The sequence below is a fragment of the Pseudogymnoascus destructans genome (assembly GCF_001641265.1).
Source record: "Pseudogymnoascus destructans isolate 20631-21 unplaced genomic scaffold scaffold_7, whole genome shotgun sequence".
Taxonomy (NCBI): Eukaryota; Fungi; Ascomycota; class Leotiomycetes; order Thelebolales; family Thelebolaceae; genus Pseudogymnoascus; species Pseudogymnoascus destructans.
Genome location: NW_020167526.1, coordinates 799838 through 820923, shown reverse-complemented (window position 1 = coordinate 820923; position 21086 = coordinate 799838). Strand labels below are relative to the sequence as shown.

Genomic DNA, 21086 nt, shown 5'->3' with positions numbered 1-21086 from the left:
CTCCAAGTTCTGATTGACTTTACGGAAACTGGGAATAGTGGCATAAGGGAGCCGGCAGTTACGCTCCGTTCTTTAGAGCATATGGAAAGGGAATTAGTTGTCAAGAGGGCAAATGAGGGCATTCAGGGCACATTGGACGTTTAGCTTATGTAATGGTTTGATTACTCGATATTCAGTATATCTCGATATTATCTAGAGGAATTATTATATCGACTTATCGCGTGAGAACTGTAGTAGGGATTTTGACGCGTTAAAAAGGTACAGACAAGCCTACGCGTACCCATGCTCCAACCCATACCCAACCCCCGGTCATCCCACGACGCACTCACAAAACTTATGAACAACACCTCCGTAAATTAGACAGGAAAGTGGGACCTTCAGTGTGTTGGACCGTTAAGGTGTGCGTGCCGATCCATGAAATTAATTTTTAAGCACTTGGGGGGCGAAGATCTACATTCTTGTCGATCAACTAAGTACAGTAAGGTGATAACGCGAGTGAAATGTCTCGGTTTACTGTAAGCCCCTGAATTTCTGTGCTATGCTTGTGAAAATCCATGCGGATGTACTCCGTACATACAAGTACAAGCCCACCGCACTTCTTGAGTCGTCGTCGTCGTCATCGCCAACCATCGTCTCATCTCACGGTCTTCACCGTAGTCAACTTGGTTGATACATCTACAACCTGATGTCCGACCCCCAGGCGGCAGCGGCCATAGCAGAGGATCTTCGCGACTTCAATACCGAGTTATGGACGCTCTATGCGTTCGGCGTCGCTATAACTAGTCTCAGGACATTTGCTCGGGTGAAGGCCGTAGGCTTTAGGGATCTTGGAGCTGATGACTTTATCGTCTGGATTGCTATTGTGCGTTTTTAATGTCCTCTCTTACTATCGACAACGCTAACCCAATTTTGCAGTTGCTATATACCACACAGTCGACTCTGGCGTACTTCGCCGTCAATCACGGCCAAGGTCTTGCGAATAATAGCATGACAGATGGCCAGCGAGCTGCGTTAGATGTTAATTCTGAGGAATATGGACTTCGGTATGTATTCTGTGAGTGGAGTGGACCGCAACGGTTACTAACGTCCTGCCAGAGTGTTCGGTTCCAAAATCCAGCTGACAGGCTGGACCTGTTACTGTTGCTTGATTTTCACGCTTAAGATGGCAGTACTTGTTTTCTACGTGCGACTTATGGTATGTCCACCGCTATCAACTTTTGATCATTGTTAATTTGTGGACTGTACAGGAGGGCCTCAGCAATAAATTCCGAATTCGCATCTGGGTAGGGTTTGGGATCGTTCTTTCAACCTTTCTCGCATCAATTATAACAATATATGCGGCTTGCCGGCCGCTCCATAAATACTGGCAGATCAACCCAGATCCTGGCAGTGAGTTGATTTGCATTCATGCTGCCCCGGCAATTGCTAACACTCTTGTAGATGTGTGCCAGGGTGCCATCGCCAGACCGATTGTCTGGGTCACTTTTATCTCGAGTGTGCTCACTGATATCTACCTCATCATGATACCCATTCCGATGCTTTGGGGCACGAAGCTGCGGATGGCAAAGAAGATCGCCATGACCATGGTGCTTGGTGCAGGCCTGTTTGTCCTCGTTTGTTCTCTTCTGAAGACCATCTTCGTCATAGTGGTGAGTCTCAATGCTGCGCACATCCGCCAATACCTTCTAACTCACCCGTAGGATGCCGAACATGGCGCCGAGCTTGCTGGCAGATGGGGCACACGCGAAGCCTTCGTCTCAGTTATCACCACCAATGTCCCCATGATATTCCCCCTCGTCAGGGCCTGGCTCAAACCACTACTCGGCAGTGGATTATTCTCATCCCACTCGCCATCCAAGAATCCCGTTGGCTTCCGAACAATCGGCGGAGGCTACGGCGGCTCCAACAAGACTGGTGGTAGCCGTGGACGTAATAAGTTGGGTCCGTATGCAGCCAACGGCCTGTCAGTCAGCGAGAGCGAGGAACGGATTTTCCAGAATGTGAAGATGCAGAATATAAGTATTAATTCGGAGCCGGTGTCGGAACTTCAGCGACCGAAGGCTATTGTGGTCAATACGGAGTTCCGCATGACTGAGGAAAGATATATGCAAGACGGCGAGAATAATTCTGGGCGTGGTAACAAGGCTTAATTGCTGTAGTCTTTGGAACGCTGGGTGTAATTGGAGTTTTGGGGGGGAGGGAGTCCGGATGGTTCACCGTTTTATAGTATATAACCATAAATATAATGGTAAATATGATTTATGAATTACATAACTAAGAGATTACATGTGATATACGATGATATATATTCCCTGTTCGTGTGATAGTAGACTCTGTAGCCCTTGTCGTGGCGTACGCTGTCTACCCCCTATTCCTGACTTAAAAATGATAATGGCAACTTTGAAGGCGTGTTGTCAGCGTCACTGAAGTTTGCTTCCTCAAAGACAGGCCCCTTTTCAAGGTTCAGCTCAAACCCCTGGGTACAGCTGTTATCGCTTTGAAGGAAGATTTGGCAACGATCGATTTCTGGAGATTACCTTGCTTAACCTCAATAAATGTCGACCACCTGGCAGCACGGAAGACGATTTGGAGATGGGGCGGCAAGAAATTATCCATTGGATAAAAGGCCATGGCCGCGAGTTTATGGGTATTGAGTGGCGCTGAGTCGGGGAATTGGATATATCACGCCGATATGGGACTTTACAAAAGTAGGACGTTATGAAATAACCTTCAATATCTACGGCAAGGAGTCCTGGTGTTGCAAGTTCTGTTCTAAGGAGTATACTGTTGGTGGGGGCACTAATATCATCATCAAGCACTTAAAGGAGCGCCATTCCATTGACTTGAAAACACCACAAGAGCAACGCATTGATGGATATCAATCCACAATAGCTGTAGCCTTTGCCAGGCCACACACAATCAATCATAAACGCCGTAGACTCAACGATGTCACTGCTGTTAGGCCTTTAGATCCACGTGTTCTTGAAGATCTCTATGTGCGCTGGATAGTAGCATGTGGAATTGCATTCCGAATGGTTTCAATCCCCGAGTTCGGCACGTAAGTAGTATTACCTTTCATGATTTAAGGCTTTTATTAATATATATATAGCATGCTTCACTATTTAAATCCAGCCATCAATGAATGGCTGCCTCATAGCTCGACAACAATTCACGATTGGGTCCTTCGTAAATATACAGAAGAGAAGGTCATCATTCGACAGGCTGTTCAAGCTGCCCTTACAAATATACACTTTACAGTGGGCTTATGGACCTCTCCAAATTCCCTTGCAATCCTCGGCATTGTCGCTCACTATATATCAGCAACTGGTAATCTAGATAACTCTGTTCTTGCACTACGAGAAGTTAATGGCGAGCATTCTGGTGAGAACCAAGCTGTGGAAATTCTTGATGTTATCAACGACTATGGCATTGCTTCAAAAGTTGGTTATTTTGTAATGGACAATGCAACAAATAATGATACAATGATCAAGGAGCTTTCGAAAAAGCTGAAAGAGGAGCATGAGATAATATGGGGCCCTAGGCGACATAGATTACGGTATAACGGCCATGTGATCAACCTCGCTGTTCAAGCCTTTCTCTTTGCAAGTGATGAGGAGGACCTCTCACAGGATAATAATACGGAGCTATTGTCGTCGCCGACAGAAATAGAGATGGAGCAGTGGAGAAAGAAAGGTCCACTTGGTAAACTACATAACATTGTAGTTTATATCCAACGCAGCCCACAACGTATCGCCAGCTTTAAGTTGATGAGCAATAACCTATGTTTGTTGAGAGATAATTCAACACGTTGGAATAGCTGGTATTCAATGCTACAACGGGCGCTACGGGTACAACATGCTATAGAACTGTTCTGCGTAAAATTCAAGGAGAATGAGAATGACCTCCGTAAGTACATATTTATGTCTCTTAAATTTAATTATTTACTAATATTTAAGTAGTTTCACAAGGGGACTGGCAGGACCTTCGAAATATGGCCTGTATTCTCAAGAACTTTGCAGATGCAACACTTCACGTGTTTGAAACTGCGAAGAATGATTATTCAATGGACCTGTTCCTTGGTCCTTGTTGTAATGCTGGGTGGAAGAAGTTGGATAAATACTACAGTATGACAGACAGGACTTCGGCATATACAGCGGCGTTAGTATTATGCCCACAATGGAAGTGGACTTACTTCAAATCAGAATGGAAGGCTGATTGGGTTGCTGAAGCACGTGTCAAGGTTGAGGAGCTGTGGGTCAACAAGTACAAAGCATTGGCAGTTAGTGCAGATGATCGCAGAAGTTGAAGGTGAAGATACTGAGAAGCCGCTTTCGAATGAGTTTCTTACATGGCGTACACAAAAGCGGGGTATTGACGTTATTCAAGATGAATATACTCAGTATTTACAAGCCCCACTTGTTAAAACTGATGATGCGAGAGCATGGTGGGCTGAGCCTACTCAACGGGCTACATTTCCAAACTTAAGTGTAATGGCATTAGATTTGTTATCAATACCCTCAATGTCTGCAGCGCCTGAAAGGCTGTTCTCTGGTGCGAAAATCACGATTTCCGACCGTAGGAACAGGCTAGGTATTATGGCAATTCAAGCTGTTGAGTGCTTGAAGCCTTGGTTTAAGAAGAATAAGAGTACAGCTTTGCCGTTTGTAGATGATGAGCTGTCAACACCCCCAGATACATTGTTGCAAGAGGCAGCGATGACTATGATATCTAGCTAGTTCAATATGTTCTGAAATTCACAGGGTTATAGAGTACAGTTTTTACAGCTTCAATTTTTAACATTACATGAAATACTTAAGTATTGCCCGTATTAATACTTAAATATTGATACAGAGCTCACTAGTATCATATCAAGCTTCACCCGTACCGTATTGATACGGCCCGTATCATAATGGCCCGAATACTTAAGTATTATACTAATGGGAACACTGTTCTTGGGTCGATTTTTGGCGCCGCTCTCTGCGTTAGCTGGCTATTCAAACTACGTCGATTATAGTAGGGTCTATATGATAGCTGATATATTTGAATCGACGTATTATACATATTAAAATGGCTCAGGGATGTACGGGAATTAGAATATAGGGTCAAGACACGGCGCAAATGAGAAACGTGAGAACACAAACTCTCTTTACCACTTAATGTACGGCCCCTTCTTATTTTATACAGTAACACAATTCATATTATCATTTCTAGTGAATACAGAGGGGGGTTTCAAGCATGAATCGATATTGCTAGAATTCCAGTCCAAAACCTGCCCCGTCAAGCCAAACTTTGCCTGACGACCGTTTAATGCTCAAGTACCGATAGAGCTAACTTAGTATGTAAAACTACTTGCTTTAATACCTACGAATAATGCATGCATGAGAATAAAGAAGTTGATATTATGATAATACATAAAAGACGACCATTACGGCGCCTCCTGGCGCTGCTGTGACGATCAAAGTAGCCTTGCATACAAAAATGGCTTCGGTGGTACAGCCGCGCCAATTCTAGCATGTCCCCGCGACGCCATTCTTGTATGGCAGGTACCCCACAAAGAATCGCCCGTGTACACGCCAAATATTTTGTTATTCATGTAACGCTTTGGTCTATGAAATGCTATAGGGGTCTATTTGTTATATATTTACTATAAATACTCGTACATATTCTGTGGCGGTTGTAGCTTGCAAGATAGAAGCGCATACAAGAATGGCATCGCAGGGACATCTAGAGTTTCAGCGAACTCATTTTTGTATGAGGGGATACCTTTTAAAGTCCTGTTACATTACAAAAATGGCGTCGCTAGGACTTCCTAAGTTGGGACTTGCGCCTCCATACACGCAAATATCAGCATGTACCGCCAAAGTCCTAGCGAGCATAAATTTGAGTTCGGGGAGACTTTTGGGAGACTATGGAGGCAGAAGTACCAACACACCCATTTTTATAGGGCAGATACATACCCGTACCTCGAAAGTCCCAGGGAGCTTAAAAATGAGTTTGCTGCGACTTCCGAGTAACTGCACCAAAAGCCAACCTAAATAAGGGCTAACATACTATCCCCCCCCTGAATGATTGTCACCATCCACTATTTTGTTAAAAGGCCTCTCTGCCAGTGATCTCATCTTATTTACGCCATTTTACCTAAAACCGATCGCTATAAGTGGGTTTCCACAAACTTCAAAATAGCGGGTCTTTACAATCATTCAAAGGGGGGGATAGTAAAATTGAGTCACCTTTCGAGTTTATTATACACAAATAAATAGAAGTACCAGCGAACATAAAATAATTATGCTCATACCTTATGAATATAACACGTAATTGTAGACTATGAATATCATCCCTGATCCCTGACCCTGTCCCGCATACCCATACATCACCGCGGTGACAGCGGCTTATAATGTGAGAATGTAAGTTTATCTCAAATCACCTGTTGACGAGGTTACCAGCAGTAAATAAAGTGTAATTTGAATTGATAACTATAAGGCACCACTAGAATTGGTCTATAGGATAATCAAGTACTAGAAAACGCTATAATTAAGTGTTTTGCTATTCGAATTTTGGGCTGCCGCTTGTTTGGGAGTGCTTTGGCGAGTATAATCGTCCAACTTCACCATCGTCTCAACTTCATACCCCAAAACTCACAACGCTCACTGATACCTCCTACCTCAAGTCCCTGATATAATGAGTGGTCCCGGCACAATGATATCACGGACGGCATTCAAAACTTATCAATGAGTAAGTCAAATCGCCACCGTCCATCTGACGGCAAGAGGTAACCATCCGCAGACTAGTCCCGCCCCGAGGAGACGCCCACCATTGACCAGGCCATCGCATACGTACCGACGACAAAATCCAGCCTCGTGAATATACTAACACATGGTATAGGGGTCGCGGATACGCAGAGACCTGTCGGCGATTGAGCGAGACCTCTTCCACGACGTTTAGTGATGCTCTGCCCATTCGCACGAGTATTCCTGCTAACTAAGCAATTTCCCATCCTTCTGCAACTAAATCATCCAAATGGGCAGCATAGCAGTTGAGCCACCTGACAAGTGAAAAAAACCCTGTACACCACCTGTCTTGCAATCAACGATTGGCGTCCCACACATCCCATCAGAAATAATGGCATTTACGACACCAAAAACTGCACTGACTGTGTCGGCCTTCCAATGACGGTATTTAATGTCAGGATGCCCAGGAGGACGCTTTGGCTTGATGAACTTTGGTGCATAAGCCATTAGAGAAATAAGACTTGAGGACATCTCATCTACTTCTGCTTAGCTTCCTGCCTTAATGTCAGCCTTGTTTAAAAGTACCCTTGGGGTCTCTGCCTGGAAATAACAGTCGTTCTTGAATGTCCTTAATGCCCCAGGTGTTAGCTTAACAAGGCTAATACCAAGCTCAGGCCTTGTATCAATCACTTCTCCAGCCTTCTCTCCTGACGCCGTAGGATGGAAGACATCATTCGAACCTAAGAAGCCATGGTGTGAAACCGTAAGAACCTTGGTCCCGTTATGATTCCATAGCTTAACTCCAGCTGTAGTCCGGCGTTTACCCTCTCATATAGAGAGCCTTCAGTGCCAAATCTTGATTCTAGTCGACAGCTAGTGTGCGCCACGGGGGACTGTCGGTTCGGAACATTTCCAGACCGGACCGCGGTCTGGTCTGGAAATATTGGAAAAACTGTCCAGACCGGTGCAGTCCCCCAACGGTGTAACGCTGACTTCTAAACGATAGAAGACACAGAGGTTCTCTTGCGTAAAGGTTTACTTATCAGAGGAGGCAGGGGATCAGACACAAAGGCTTCAAGTAACACGTTACTAGTATATAACAAATACTGTATTGAGTTGAGCACGAAGCTCCTATCTAAGGAAATACTATCTACTTATATAGTGGCGTCGTGCCTCATGGGTAATCTGGATAGTTGGCGGATAGCTAGATATTCAGGATAGTTCGTGGATAGCTCAACTATCCAATATCCACTAGTTTCTGCAACTATCCATTAGCCCCGTCACATGGCAGCCTACCCCGCTTCCCACTGTGACTCACACGTCACGTTATGTGACTCACACGTCACGTTATGTGACTCACACGTCACGTTACTAGGCCCTGGCCCTGTAACCATGACATCATGTTACTATAGCCGTAACAAACGGTTCCTTGGCAAACCAACACGTGCAATCTGTCACGTGCGTATATTCAAATCTACGATAACTTCACAGACAGATATATTTAGTGTAGTAAACGAATATATTTGGTATCTACTTCCCCCAGTATTGGTTCCTCCCTTCCTTACTCAAAGTAGCTGCCCTGGGAACCGGAACCCCGTCATATGGAGCCTCATTGATTGCACCAGTTTCATGTCCTTCTGCTGAATGGTAACATGCTTTGCATGGATCGCAGCAAGTTGCGTCACTGTAATGATTACTATAATGATTACTATAAATTGGATGTTCACTTACTCTCAAACTCCTTGACCAAAGTGGTCTCAGCTGCTTCTTGTAGTGCAGAACCTGCAGTCGCTTGGATTCGATAGGGCGATTTCAGGTCAACCATGATCTCTTTGATGATACGAATGGCGCATGGGGAATGAGTAGCTCTGTTGTTTTCTGGTATCGCTTGATTTGACGAAGTGCAACAACTATTTGATGTCAGTAAGAGCTTTATAGTAATAAGTATAGTAATCAACCTACTGCCTGGCTTGGAACAACGCTTCTTCACCTTCATCACAGTCTTCCCACCCACTGGTGCCTTCCTTGGGGCTTTGCTGGCCGTATTCTGGCGAACTTGTTTCTGGCGAGCCATGCTGGATATCTTGGGTTCTTTCTGGCTCAGTACTGTTACGACGGAACAAGAAGGCTGGCCAACTACAGGACAGGAAGGAGGGAGGTCGCATGAGACCGGCCCTGGTACCTGGAGGGGCAGCGGGGAATAGTAGTTCCGAAAGTATCACGTGATGGACTCGCAGGATGATGAGAAGAGTCCTAAGAGTCCAGGACTCCGAGGACTCGAGTGAGTTCCCAGGAGTCCACTAGGCACGTGATGGACTCGCAGGATGATGAGAAGAGTCCTAAGAGTCCAGGACTCCGAGGACTCGAGTGAGTTCCCAAGAGTCCACTAGGCACGACGCCACTATATAAGTAGATAGTATTTCCTTAGATAGGAGCTTCGTGCTCAACTCAATACAGTATTTGTTATATACTAGTAAGGTGTTACTTGAAGCCTTTGTGTCTGATCCCCTGCCTCCTCTGATAAGTAAACCTTTACGCAAGAGAACCTCTGTGTCTTCTATCATTTAGAAGTCAGCGTTACACTTTGAGCACCACTTCTACGAGGTACCGGCTTACACACAAAGCAACATGTCTGTCATCAGTTCGAAGGGGAAAACCCCCACCACGCCAACTTCGTCTCAGAGGTCTAAGCCTGAGAATGAAGAGATGCCCGATGCACCCACCGTCAACGAACTCAAGGAAACTCTACGCGTCAAGTTGCCCGACACTTACTCCGGCAACCGAAAGGAACTTGAGGTGTTTTTGCTACAGGTCGAACTGTACCAGCACTTCAATGACGAGAAGTTCCCCACCCAGGAGAGCTATGCCCTGTGGACTGCGTCCTACCTTAGGGGGGAAGCCCTGCGATGGATCGAACCATTCCTCAAGGACTATTTCAAATATGAAAGTACCAATGGAAGCATGACAACTACGCAGACTATGTTTGGCAGCTGGAATGGATTCTGTAAGGAAATCCGACGCATGTTCGGAGACATCGATGAGATTAAGACCGCAGAAGACCATCTGTTTGCACTTAAGCAGACTGGCAGCGCCCTCACATACTCCACAGAATTCCAGAGATACGGCAATCAGACAGGATGGGACGCCAGCGCACTCATCAGCCACTACCGACGTGGGCTGAAGAGCCATATACGTATGGAACTTGCCCGTTTGGAACAACAACCAACGGACATGGTAGCGCTAATCGAACATACGGTCCGAATCGACAATCGACTATACGAATTCCAGAAGGAACGTCGGACCTATGACAAGCCAAAGAAAAGTTACCCCTACCGGGGAAACGAGGGCAGACGACGGGATCAACACCCGCGAGACAACCGTTGGTCGGACCCAATGGAACTCGATGCCACGTTCAAACCTGGACGACCCCGTGACCCTAAGAAAGACAGACAATTCAAGGAACGACTCTGTTTTAACTGCGACAAGCCAGGCCACATGGCCCGAGACTGCAGACAGCCAAAGAAAGGGAACGGCGGACGCAAAGTCGGCAAACAACTCAATGCCACCTGGACAGGACAGTTGAACGCAACGTTTGTGAGCAAACAGGACTGGGGAATAAACGGCGAAAGCACCCCAGAAGACGAGAGCTCAGATGAAGGGTCGGAGGCGGAATCGTTCACCGTCTCAGAACAGGAGACCTTCGATGAACTCGCACCTACGGAACCAATGAGTCCACGGTGCAAGAGCGTAGTAAGACGCATGGCAAAACACGCCCACGCGAAGATTAGGGCCGAGCGAGACAAGCCCAATGGCCAGAGGAGAATCCCCATGCTTAAAGACCTCTACGGGAACCTGTTACAGGAACTTCCGTTAAAGTGCAAGGTGGACGACTGCAAGGATGACCTCTGGAGATACTACAACCAACTAACGAATACCCGCAGGCTGCTTGGCACGTCCCAAGACGTAGCTAAGTTGGAAGCCCAAGAAGCGGAAGAACTGGAGAAGGATGTCGAGCATATGGCTAAACTGAAGTATATGAAAAGCGTCGAACTTTACTACCAGGACCGCAGGAGAGCCCTGAAGAAGTACGACGAGAAAGCCAGAGATATGCTCCGACGGGAAAATGCGAGACCCACTCCACGCATCGAAAGGAGAGCCATGGAGCAACTAGACACGTTCTCCACGCCTCCGAGGGAAGATAGTGCATGGGTGAGAGGACAGCGGGAACTATCAACGACAGACGCAACAGAGACTGATCATCCCTGGCACGCGTATGTCTACTGGGAGTATTGCAGCGAAGATGATTGCAAGCTCCACTGGAAAAAGAAACACCAGAATCAGTTGTTTCCCCGATCCTCGCCCAGGATACACTTCAGAGACGCAGAGCAAGTTCACGCCCTCAGGCGAAGCCAGTCTGAAGGGGACTTGCCTATCAAAAGCGAACAGGTATACGAGAAATACCCACATCTGCTAGACGAAGCAGAAGAGCGATGGAAACGATCTCCCCAAGGACCACCATTGGAAGCGGATGAATACTATCCTTCCTCGGACGAGTCAAAAAACTAGGAGTCCTCGACGGTAGGCCACCGGCGAGCGACACGAAGAGGCCTAGTACAGACCAGCTATGCGCCACGACGGGCAGCATGCAACTATATGTGGTCGCTAAGATACAACAGCGACACCTCCGAGCAATGATTGACTCAGGAGCGACGGGCAACTTTATGACAAAGAAAGTAGCAGACACGCAAGGTTTCAAGACGCAATTGAAAACCAAACCATACCCATTAATGGTCGTAGATGGAGAGCCCATCTCGACTAATGAAGGAATGGTGACCCACGAAACGGTCCCATTGGAAATGGTCATGCTACACGGGCACAAGGAAACGATTCAGTTTGACATCGTGCACATGGACAACCATGCGTGCATCCTTGGTGTGCCATGGCTCAAGAAACACAACCCCCAGATCGACTGGTGGAACGAGAAAGTTGTGATGAGCCAGTGCGCGTGTGAACAACGGACGGACACGCGACAACGGGAGAAACCCTCCCAGGGCCGGAAGGAGTTATGTGCAACCTCCGAGCTCGATGACCTAGCCCAGGCATCCTCACCGACGAGTATACCGGTGGAGTACAAGGAATACGAGCGATTATTCCAGGAAGGCCCTAAGAACGAGGCGCTTCCTAAGCACCAACCATGGGATCACGAGATACCTTTGGAGAAAGACAAGAGTCCACCGTTCGGACCAATATATCAGCTATCGGAAAAGGAGCTGAAGGTACTTAAGGAGTACATCGATGATAACCTAGCGAAAGGATTCATCAGACCATCCACATCACCAGCAGGAAGTCCGGTGCTTTTCGTACCAAAGAAAGACGGCTCCCTACGGTTATGTGTGGACTATCGAGCGTTGAACAACATCACAATCAAGGACAGGTATGCCCTGCCGTTAATCAACGAACTACACGATAGATTTCAAGGAGCAAAGATCTTCAGTAAGCTAGATCTGCGAGGAGCATACAACCTGATCCGAATCAAGGCTGGGGAAGAGTGGAAAACAGCATTCCGCACCCGCTATGGCCTATTCGAGTATCAAGTCATGCCCTTTGGGCTAACAAACGCACCCGCATCCATGCAACGACTGATGAATGATGCTTTGCACGAATACTTAGACATCTTTACCATTGTCTACCTAGACGATGTCCTGGTGTATTCAGCAACCAAGGAGGAGCATGTCAAGCATGTCAAACTCGTCCTGAAGAAACTAAAGGAGTACAGCTTACTCCTCAAACCAGAGAAGTGCGAGTTCCATAAAAACCAAGTCGAATTCTTGGGTTACATTATCGGAACGCACGGCATCAAGATGGACCAAGCAAAAGTAATGGCAGTGTTGGAATGGCCAACACCGACCACGGTCAAGGAAGTGCAAGCCTTCCTAGGCTTCGCCAACTTCTACCGAAGATTCATCTCGGGATATTCCAAGGTAGCTCAACCACTCACAGAGCTTACCAGAAAGGATCTCGAATTCAAATGGACGGACAAGGCAGAGGCTGCTTTCCAGGAACTTAAGACGAAGTTCACGGAAGCACCTATCCTTGCTACATTTGACCCTGCAAAGAAGATCATCCTCGAAACGGACTCTTCTGACTTCGCAATTGGAGCATGTCTGAATCAACCAGACGAGAACGGTAAGTTCAAACCAATCGCGTACTACTCTAGGAAACTGTCACCCGCGGAACTCAATTACGACATCCACGACAAGGAGCTACTGGCTATTGTCGTTGCCTTTGAGCAGTGGCGAGTATATCTTGAGGGATCCACCTACCCTGTGCAGGTATGGACGGATCACAAGAACCTCATATACTTCACCACGACCAAGGTTTTAAACCGCAGACAAGTCCGCTGGGCAGAAACCCTCGCAGCCTACAACTTCACGATAACCTATCGCAAGGGCTCCGAGAATGCAAGAGCAGACGCTCTCAGCAGACGGACCGACTACGCCGGCCCAAAGGAAGAAAGACCTAGAGCAATTCTGAAGAAAACAGATGCAGGAATACAGTACAACGAGTTACTAGCGACGATCTCAGTCATCGAAGATACAGAACTCGAGGAAAGACTCAAGAAAGCTTACGCAACAGACGAATGCGCCAAGCGAGTCTTGTCCAAAGTCGAAGGCGACTTCACCATCGACGAACAAGGATTGATTCGATACAAAGGGTTAGTGTATGTCCCAAGTCAAATGAGACGCCCGCTGGTGCAAGAACAACACTCGTTACCAGCACACGGTCATCAGGGAGTAACACGAACCTTCGAACGAATCACTCGACACTACTACTTCCCAGGTATGAGGAAGCAGGTAGAGACAGTGGTAAGAGAGTGCGACATTTGCAGCAAGTCAAAATCCAATAGGCATCTGCCATACGGACAACTCAAGTCGACACCAGTACCAAAAGGAGCGTGGAAATCAATAGCTTTGGACTTCATCGTCAAGCTTCCACCCTCCAAGGACCCGTTAACAGGAATAGAATACGACTCTATCCTCGTCATCACGGAAAGACTCACGAAATATGGGAAGTTTATACCATATCTAGAAGCTAGCGACGCCGAGGCGCTCGCATATACCTTCATTCGAGTCATATTAGCCGATCATGGGATGCCAGAAGAAATCATCTCAGATAGAGACAAGCTCTTTACTTCGAAATTCTGGAAATCATTGATGGCGCTACTGGGAACAAATCATAAGCTATCAACAGCTTTTCATCCCCAGACAGACGGCCAAACAGAAAGATTAAATCAGACCCTTGAACAGTACCTGCGAAGCTATGTCAATCATCAACAGGATAACTGGGTTCAGATCTTACCCATCGCACAGTTTGCATATAACAGCGCGATGACAGAAGCAACGAAAGTCTCACCGTTCTTTGCCAATTATGGCTACCAGCCAGAAGCATATAGGCAACCAAGACCGGATGAATCACGAGCTGAACAAGCCCTGATCGTGGTGGAACAACTGAAATCGTTCCACGAACAACTTGCGACGGACATCCAATTCTTAAATGAACGATCCGCCGCATACGCAAACAAGAAGCGCAGTATGGAACCTGCCTTCAAGGAGGGGGATAAAGTATACCTACTCCGGAAACATATCAAAACGAAACGACCAAGCACAAAGTTGGACTTCAAGAAATTGGGACCATTCAAAATATTGAACAAAGTCAGCTCAGTTAATTACAGACTGCAGCTACCCAGGAAGTCTAGACTACACCCGGTATTTCATGTCTCACTACTGGAACCAGCAAGAGGAAATACCCCAATTGCGACCGACACCGAACTCCAACCCGAGAATGAGATAATCGAATATGAGGTCGAAGCGATCCTAGACAGAAGGTTAGTAGGACGTCGAGAAGAGTTTTTGATAAAATGGGAAAATTACGAACCTACGGATAATTCGTGGGAACCAACAAGGAACATCAGCAAAGAACTGCTGGAGGAATATCGACGCCGCCATCCACCAGCCATTGATCCCAAGATGCAGGGGAGTAGGCCAGTGGATCGGAGGAAGCGAGGGTCCCGGTCACAGACGAGGAGGCAGCGCTAACTGCCTGTTCCTCAGCCTCAACAGCGTCACGCTTCTCAGCAGCCACACGTTCGGCCTCCTCTGCCGCATCAAGCTCGTCGAGGGTTTTCAAACCTCGCCGGAGCATATCTTTACCACGGGTTCGGATGAGGCGTTTCTGCTTCCGCAGACGAAGTAACTTCGAAAGGGTTTCTTCCTCTTCGCGATCCAGGCGATCCTCCTCCCGTTCGAGCTTCACCCAGTCGGGATGCTCAGGACCCATACAGTCACACTTTTCTTTCAAGTTGCGACGAACGCACTCGGCGCACCGCCGTGAATCATTTGGAGACGACACGCAAGTAATGTTTCGCCTCACGCAGTTCGAGCAAGAATCCATTTCGGGTAGTTCGTATCCGTGGTTCTTTATTCGACGGACAAGATCGTTGCGTTCCTGGAGTTTGCGGGCAGTGTCAGTAGGCATGTTGCATGTTGAAGGACTCGCTGAGGAGCAGCAGAGTCCCGGGGACATGGACGTACTTATAGGATTCGAGACGAATGCCCAGGGGAAGGGAGCGAGTGTTACGACGGAACAAGAAGGCTGGCCAACTACAGGACAGGAAGGAGGGAGGTCGCATGAGACCGGCCCTGGTACCTGGAGGGGCAGCGGGGAATAGTAGTTCCGAAAGTATCACGTGATGGACTCGCAGGATGATGAGAAGAGTCCTAAGAGTCCAGGACTCCGAGGACTCGAGTGAGTTCCCAGGAGTCCACTAGGCACGTGATGGACTCGCAGGATGATGAGAAGAGTCCTAAGAGTCCAGGACTCCGAGGACTCGAGTGAGTTCCCAAGAGTCCACTAGGCACGACGCCACTATATAAGTAGATAGTATTTCCTTAGATAGGAGCTTCGTGCTCAACTCAATACAGTATTTGTTATATACTAGTAACGTGTTACTTGAAGCCTTTGTGTCTGATCCCCTGCCTCCTCTGATAAGTAAACCTTTACGCAAGAGAACCTCTGTGTCTTCTATCATTTAGAAGTCAGCGTTACAAGTACTTGGCCTGGTGCAAGAGTTGGGATTGGGCCTCGGGAAGCCTTAGGCTGGGTTGGAGGAGGTGATTGAAGTTGTGGTTGACGCTGGCTAGAGCGCGTTGGTGTAGTTGGAAGGCGACGGCGACCCATGAACTTAGGACCCCTAGTACCGTCTTGTGCCGTTTCAGAATCTGAACTTGAAGTCACAGGGTCCACATCTTCATAGGGCTCGTCATCCATATTGCCCTGACAAGGTGTTACTATAAGTATTACTATAATATAAGAGGAGTGGTTCACTTACCAGTCCACCCGTGAGTGGCTTGTCACATAATAACAGAAAGGTTGAGGGAGGAAAACCCAAATTTGGGTGGGTGTTGTGTTCTGGGTGAATTGCTGGCTCGCTTGGCGAAATATCTTGAGCTTCACCCATTATATGGTAATAGGCGTATTAAGTGAATTCTACCATAACAATACACAACAACAATAGGAATCCTAAGCTTCTGCCACCACCCCAAACTTCCTACTTCTGCCACCACCCCGAGCTTCCTACTTCTGCTACCACCCCGAGCTTCCTTCTTCTGGATTTCTGAGCTTCCTACTTCTGGATTTCTGAGCTTCTGCCACCATTCCGAGCTTCCTACTTCTGCTACCACCCCGAGCTTCCTTCTTCTGGATTTCTGAGCTTCCTACTTCTGGATTTCTGAGCTTCTGCCACCATTCCGAGCTTCCTCCTTCTGCTACCACCCCGAGCTTCCTTCTTCTGGATTTCCGAGCTTCCTACTTCTGGATTTCTGAGCTTCTGCCACCATTCCGAGCTTCCTACTTCTGCTACCACCCCGAGCTTCCTTCTTCTGGATTTCCGAGCTTCTACCACCACAGTCGCCTTCTTCTGTCCACCCACCCACCCTCCACCACCAAGGTAAGTCTTTACTCCCTCCTACCATCAATTACTTTATAGTAACCATTATAGTAATCACCCATCACCCACCATGGTCGGAAAGTGCAAAGAATCAACTGAGAAGTCGACCAACGAGAACACCAAGCGTGTACAGAACCACTGCAACAACATGACGGAACAAGAACTCAAGGTCAACAATGCAAAGAGGGCTGATACAGCAGCTACTGCATACACTATCAAGAAAATCCGGGAGACACAAGCTTTCAAAGCCCTTAGCCCAGTTGAACAACAAGAGAAGGTTCAGTCTAAGAAGGACGAGGTGCGACTCCGACGGTAAGCTCCCTTCTCCTACGTTATAGTAATCATTATAGTAGCCAGGAAATAGCATTCAGGATGGCAACCATGCTTCTATCGTTCAACAACACCTTGGGGTTGGAGAAGGTGGAGGAGCGTACGCAGTGTGGGATGACAACAACCATGCCTGGGAAACTGAAGATGAGGACGATGAAGTTGCCCAGGAAGCTATGTGGAGAGCTGACGAGTTGGCCAATGGTATTGGGATTAAAGAGATTGAGAAGGTCCAACTGGAAGTGGAGACCCAGACTGAAGCCTCAACTAAGGTATGATCAGCCCTACTATTAGGGGACTAATACTAATATAGACCCAGAGAGTGGAGCAGCTTGCCTTCACCATTTGGCGCCGCAAATGGTCGACGGCATACAAGTCAACTCTGAAGCTCATGAACAAAGTCAATACGGATCCCGACTTCCTCAAGAACCTTCCCCCAGCAATTGATGAGGAGACTGTCATACTGACATTCGTTGCACTCAGTTTGCTATCAAACTCAAGACCAAACTTAGAAATCTCCTCCTCAAACCTATAAGTCACCATACATATCTTGGCTTATCACACCAACAACAGAAGCAATACTACTCAACGATTGCTGCAAACTCTTCTACTACATCTGTTTATGCTACATACATCACGGCATATCATTTGGACACTCATTGAACAAGTTATTAAGAAAATCTCCTCCTTAAGGGGGTGGGCCAATACTACCACATGGCATATCTCTACCAACTAGAGGCCTAGGAACATGAACGATAGCTCTAGAAGCTTCTACAACCCTCTATGATTCATTACACGTCATTGCTCCTTAGTTACCCACAAGATTGGTTAAGTTATGACATAATTTATCTATAGGTACTCTGACCTTGGACCTCCTTTTCACTTCCTATAGGCTAGGAACCCAAGAGATGGTTCTATGGGATTCTCTTACATTCGCTACATGATTAGCAAGCTAGTTGTGGGTCGCACTTGATTTCTAATACATTTACCAAGCCTGGTTAGTCATGGAAAGTCATGGAAAATGAGAGAACTACATGTTACGACGGAACAAGAAGGCTGGCCAACTACAGGACAGGAAGGAGGGAGGTCGCATGAGACCGGCCCTGGTACCTGGAGGGGCAGCGGGGAATAGTAGTTCCGAAAGTATCACGTGACGGACTCGCAGGATGATGAGAAGAGTCCTAAGAGTCCAGGACTCCGAGGACTCGAGTGAGTTCCCAGGAGTCCACTAGGCACGTGACGGACTCGCAGGATGATGAGAAGAATCCTAAGAGTCCAGGACTCCGAGGACTCGAGTGAGTTCCCAAGAGTCCACTAGGCACGACGCCACTATATAAGTAGATAGTATTTCCTTAGATAGGAGCTTCGTGCTCAACTCAATACAGTATTTGTTATATACTAGTAACGTGTTACTTGAAGTCTTTGTGTCTGATTCCCTGCCTCCTCTGATAAGTAAACCTTTACGCAAGAGAACCTCTGTGCCTTCTATCGTTTAGAAGTCAGCGTTACACTACACTCCTTTGGCATAAATAGGATTGCCCTTTCCTTAAGAAAGGGCAAGCAGGCAATACAGTAAATCGACTAGCACATACTTCTACGTCTTTTCCAAGCTTCCAAGCATTGATCTTGTTATTCTCTGTTTTTGAAAAGTCAGTGAGGTGCTAACCTCTGACTTACCCCTGAGTTCTCAGACTCAACATTTGTTGCAACTTGTCTAAACCACTTCACCACATCATACACCTGATTGCTGCGTTGTGGAATAGTCTAAGCTACAACCCTTTGGCTCTGTTTCCTAAGACAGTGTGTTGTCTTAGTAAATTCATCCCTTCCTTGGGTGGCTAGATTCTCATATCTGGTGCACCCACCATTACAGAGACTGGGTAAGAGTCACTATCACTATAGTAATCAGCTAACACATACGTACAGAATCTACTACGAGAAGATCCCTCCTCACCTATATTTCACGAAGCTTCAATTAGCTGTCTGGAGGAACTTCGCGTCATGGAATTTTTTAAGGATTGGCAGGTTTCTCTTCCCGGACCTGCTGATTGGTACCCTGATGGGTACGACACTACTCAGCATGGATTTCAATTGGATGAAGATGCTACTGGTGCATTTAAGGCTTGGGAGATGCTGAGGGAGAAGGATGAGCTGGTGGATTTCAAATGGGTCTTGCCATCTGACGAGAAGTTGGCTACGTTACCTCCTACTAAGGAATCAGAAGAGCTTCTTGCCAAATTCTACAATATGTAGATCTAGTCATACTTTTAGAATAGTCCAGGTAGCTCAATCCACTACTTCTAACGCTATGGTTCTATAGCTTACTATAAATATTACCATAATTGGCTCTTGTTCTCAAAGACCCATATTACTGAAACTTGCTATTAAAATATACTCCATAAGTAATTTAAGATATTATAACTAAGTAAATTCAAGCAAAATAGAGAGATACGTATAGGATAGATATATTTCCTAGGAAATATTCAGTTGTTTTATTTTCTTTGAAATAATATAATCGTGATATATTCAAATATTATGTCTTATAGCCAATCTTTAAGTTCACCAATACATACACATATCTATAGTGATGTATTTTCTCTCGATGATCCTCAATCAAGCAACATAACACCTGAGGTTGAGTCCTCTCAGCCTCTAAGCGACCAATGGGATGGTCTAATTACAATCCGAGGTCTTAATGTGCTAAAGTGGATGCCTTCAAAAGCAGAACTATTCAATGACTGGTGGCATCATCAGTCCTGGTATAAAGAGCAACCAAATCTGTTTCTAAGTACTGATAAGCAAATCAATTGGGGGTCAACAGCTAGGACTTCAAATGTATGGAGAGACTTCGACCAAGGTGCTCGGAAATCAACTGGAGAGCCAATTGTTATTTGCCGGAAATGCTCTAGAATACTCAATCACCCTAAGTGTAAAGGGTGCAGGGACAAGCACAATGAGTTCCCATCTTCGATCAGCTGGATGTTTGAGGAAATCATCTCACACTTCTACACTACATCAATCCAAGCTCCGCCTTTCAGGATCATTACCAGTAAGCATGATTACTATACTTATTACTATAAAATATGCCTAACTATTATTTAGACTATGCGCCAACCAGAAGATGATCCAAGGGAAGCTTTCTACAGTTTTGTTCTTGAGACTGTGGTATCCCTAAACATATCATTCCGATCAGTTGAGAATCCTATATGGAGGGAGATGGCACTATGGCAGAACCAGAAATATCCACTTCCTTCACCAACAACCCTACGGCGGCGCCTTGATGTTATGGTAGGTAATGCACAACAGATTGCCCTTCATGGTCTTGCTCCTGGGTCGAGGTGTGCATTATCCCTTGACAATTGGTCTAGCCCTGGAACAAGACACTCCTTCATGGGTATTATGGCTACATTCATCACTGAGAAATGGTAATACCGTGAAGCTCTAATTGGATTTGAGTATCTCGATGGAGCCCATACTGGGAAAGACCTTGCGACTATTGTTCAGCGTGTTATATCTCAATATCACCTAGATGGTAGAGTTCATTGCATTACAACTGATAATGCAAGAACAATACTTCAATGATGGCAATTATCAACGATATGATAGCTGAGTTATCATCTGAGCCAACAAGATACCATGATGGACGTATTCATCATATCCCATGCTTTGCACATATTGTTCAGCTTGCACAGAAGGCTCTCCTTGGGTCAATTCGATTAAACCCATCAAACTCAGAGCTACAGATTGACTGGGATGACAATTCAGTAGACGAACTCAAAGATCTAAGTAAGGAAAAGGGCCTTCCATGGACACTTGCCAAGGTATGTTTATAGTAATCATTATAGTAATCACAACTAATACTATACTAGCTTCAGAAGCTAGCTGTCTTTGTGAATTCTAGCTCACAGCGAAGAGAGCGATTTATGGGAATTCAAAGACAATGCATTAAAGATGGAGCAAAAGTCCTACGACTTATCCAAGATGTGTCAACCCGGTGGGATTCAACACTACATATGATGCTACGA

At 46.3% G+C, this 21086-nt stretch overlaps 2 protein-coding genes across 2 annotated transcripts; both read left to right on the top strand.

Moving 5' to 3' along the window:
* Positions 1–548: 548 nt before the first annotated feature.
* VC83_02962 (uncharacterized protein) lies at positions 549–2257 on the top strand. The gene is made up of 6 exons (XM_024466612.1): positions 549–862; positions 916–1043; positions 1096–1195; positions 1248–1389; positions 1441–1649; positions 1701–2257. The coding sequence occupies exons 1-6, from the start codon at positions 686–688 to the stop codon at positions 2148–2150; spliced, it is 1206 nt and encodes a 401-aa protein (XP_024325525.1). The 5' UTR covers positions 549–685; the 3' UTR covers positions 2151–2257.
* Positions 2258–16804: 14547 nt separating this feature from the next.
* Positions 16805–19314, top strand: VC83_02961 (uncharacterized protein; the record flags this gene model as incomplete). Its single annotated transcript, XM_024466611.1, has 4 exons — positions 16805–17032; positions 17088–17333; positions 17381–17518; positions 18988–19314. 4 exons carry the CDS (start codon positions 16805–16807, stop codon positions 19312–19314), a joined length of 939 nt encoding a protein of 312 aa, XP_024325524.1.
* Positions 19315–21086: the final 1772 nt, after the last annotated feature.